This window comes from Conger conger, chromosome 4 (genome assembly GCF_963514075.1).
Source record: "Conger conger chromosome 4, fConCon1.1, whole genome shotgun sequence".
Lineage (NCBI taxonomy): Eukaryota > Metazoa > Chordata > Actinopteri > Anguilliformes > Congridae > Conger > Conger conger.
Genome location: NC_083763.1, coordinates 52,650,690 through 52,653,808, shown reverse-complemented (window position 1 = coordinate 52,653,808; position 3,119 = coordinate 52,650,690). Strand labels below are relative to the sequence as shown.

The following is a 3,119-nucleotide window of genomic DNA, read 5'->3' as shown; positions in this document are numbered from 1 at the left end:
CTGTACTCTAAACAAAAAGTGATATCATATGCAGGTTAAATAACTGTGATCTCAGGCCCTTTCTCACACAAGTTCTATTTATATCCTTTAGCGGGAATTTTCCCTGCTCTTATAAACAGAAGCACGCTCCCTTGTGTAAGTGTGTGCAATTGTACCCGCACACTCTGGGGCTATGACATAAACTGAATTAGCCTCATGCCTGAATAAACATCGGACTGATTGGTTGAAAATACTCTGAAGGCTGGTGGCATATCCCCTGTCAGTCTTCACTTGGTGGTTAATGTTAACAAACACATCAGCTGAATCAACTTAAAAAATGGGCTGTCCATGTTACATAAGATTCTTCATTTAATTTGTTTTGCTAGGAAAGGGCAATCCTATACCAAAGTTTCTGATAATGTGGCCCATAATTAATTGATGATTGAAAGAAAAACTGACCTTTAGCTGTAGTTTACATTTAACAAACCTATCTTTATTAATTATCTAGATTTGTGGCTATAATGTGAGGAATATGGTGGGGCCACTGAAGATTATGTGTGACTTGAATAATTCTTAGCATTCTTCAAATTACTCACTATTGAAATAATTAAACATAAACAGTACATTTATATCTCTTACTTCTTGCTGTGTCAGGATATTTCTTCATTTACAATACATACAATTGCACACTATGAACACACTAGAAATAAATTGAACAGATTTATTACAGAACTGCAACCTTTCCTGTCTCTGCATGACTGCAATCAATGTGATAAACTGTACTGAATGTGGTGTTCGGCTTTTCAGTTAAGGTCTGTATGTGTATCTTCTGCTAACAATCAAGCTTGGAATATTTTTATTATTTTTCTTAATCCACACTATTAACTCATTTCCTATATTTAAGTACGTATAATGTATAATCAATAAGCATTTGTATTTCTGAATTTGTATTGTATTGTTTAGCATTCATTGTAAGGATTTAATAACATTAGGAATGTCTGCATAATGTACATATCCCAAATAGTATTGTTACACTTGTAACTCAGTAAGACAGTACATACTCATCTCCTTTTCCATTCTGAAAGGCACAATGGTTTATTTCAAAAGCAACACAGGCGCAGGTCAGCCATGTCATTACCTGCTGTTTTGAACCAGAGAGCTGATTTATGTGATACTGACCTAATGGCTGACATGGTTTGGGGTCAAGGGTATACAATCACTATGCTGGGACATTAAATGACTTTGACAAAAATGGTATCCTGGCGCCCTTAATACAATCAAGGTTAGTTATCACTGGGAGGAAGTACTCAAGTGACAGTGGCAGCTGGCGGGGCTGAAACTCAGTATGTGACTGCAAGTTGGGCAGTATGCCACCGGCTGTTCGTTGCACACTCCTGTCAGTGGACCACAGCAAAGCTTTCGTTGGATGACACTTGCTCTTTTCCGCTCCACTCGGGCAGTGTTTCCAGGCGGATTTCCAGCAGACGTCTGCCGGGGGAGAAACCAGAAGGAGCGGAGAATGTTCTCTGAGGCTTCCCAGGCCAACAGATCAACATTGCTGAAAGGTGCCTGGCTGTCAGGTCCTCCTAACCCCCCAACAGGGGCAGTGCTTTTACAGAATGCGGTCTGACATTTTAGTCAAGGAGACAAAAACACGGCCAATCTGAAGGCATGGGAACCAAGCAGTCGAAGGACTTTGCCACCGATGAGCAGAAGGAAGTCAGAAAGAACGCGGGCCAGGAGGAGAGCCTGTCTTCGGCAGATAGGATCCGCAAGCATGCCACCACCCGCTTTGGCTACAGCACTCTGAGCCTGGCCAGGCGTGGCTTGACCGAAGCCCCCGAGGAACTATGGGAACTCACGGAGCTGGAGAAGGTCAACTTGTCCCTCAACTGCCTGCGCGGGCTGTCTCCCACGGTGGGCGCCCTGCAAAACCTGGTGGTGCTGAACCTTTGGGGGAACCAGCTGACCAGCCTGCCGCCCGAGATGGGCCAGCTGAAGAGGCTGCGAGTCCTCTTCGCCTACCGGAACCGGCTGAGCGAGGTCCCAGAGGAGCTGAGCGCTTGCACCAGGTTGGAGGTTCTCAGCCTGGCCAACAACCAAATCGCGGGCCTCCCCAACAGCCTGGTGAGCATGAGCAACCTCAAGAAGCTCAACCTCAGCCACAACCGCCTCTCCCACATCCCCACCTGCGTCTACGCAATGAAGAGCCTGGTCTTCCTGCACCTGGCGTGCAACCAGCTGGAAAACATCGCTGACCAGATCCAGGCCCTGGTTGACCTTAAGATCCTTATCGTTGAGGGCAACTGCATTCACTCCTTGCCCAAGACCCTTTGCTTCCTGACTTCTCTGGAGCTGCTCAACGTGGACTTCAACGACATCCAGAACGTTCCGGCGGAAATGTACCTGCTGAAGAAACTGGAGAAGCTGGCCTGTCACCCGTTGGATAAGGGTCTGCACATCATGCACAACCCACTGCTGAAGCCCATCAAAGAGGTGTTGGAGGGAGGTCTCAGTGCCCTGTACAGCTACCTCAAGTCAGCATGACATTGCATTGTGGCCGCAACCTAATCACTCATAGGAGTTCCAGATTTGTATGTGACTTAAATCACAGCACTAGGTTATTCGGTCTTCCAGCAAAACTCTGTCATTCATATTTCATGAGTAAGCTTTTTTTTTTTTCTTTGATGAAAATGTAAAGGACTGGATGACCTTGTGCTAAAACTATTCATTTATACTTTTATGGAAATGCCAAGACAGTTTAAGGTGAAAAGTGTATTTCAGTATCACAGCTGATTATCCCTGATGATATTGTTGATTCAATAATGTGGGTTCAGTAATGAATATCCTATTTTGCAAAGCAATGCCATGCTGCTCTGGACTCCAAATTATTTTATGTGAAGGAATATGAATTATAGAGGAAATGAAACTGAAAGTAAAAAAGAAACTAGAATAAAACTTCATCATTAGATAGAAACACGATTGCCTCAACGAGGAGCTGGTATCAGGATCTCATCTGAAGGAAGAACATTCCCAGGGCCACCTTTGAACTCAATCGAGAGACCGGCCAATGCCTCACCCCGAACAAGCACAGGATTTCTCCACTTTTTTTGCGGAGCACATGCCTCTACTTTGCACTC

General features: G+C 44.6%; 1 protein-coding gene across 1 annotated transcript; it reads left to right on the top strand.

Moving 5' to 3' along the window:
• The first annotated feature begins 1,554 nt into the window (after nucleotides 1-1,554).
• lrrc30a (leucine rich repeat containing 30a) lies at nucleotides 1,555-2,526 on the top strand. The gene has a single exon (XM_061240928.1). The coding sequence runs from the start codon at nucleotides 1,651-1,653 to the stop codon at nucleotides 2,524-2,526; it is 876 nt and encodes a 291-aa protein (XP_061096912.1). The 5' UTR covers nucleotides 1,555-1,650.
• The last annotated feature ends 593 nt before the right edge of the window (nucleotides 2,527-3,119 follow it).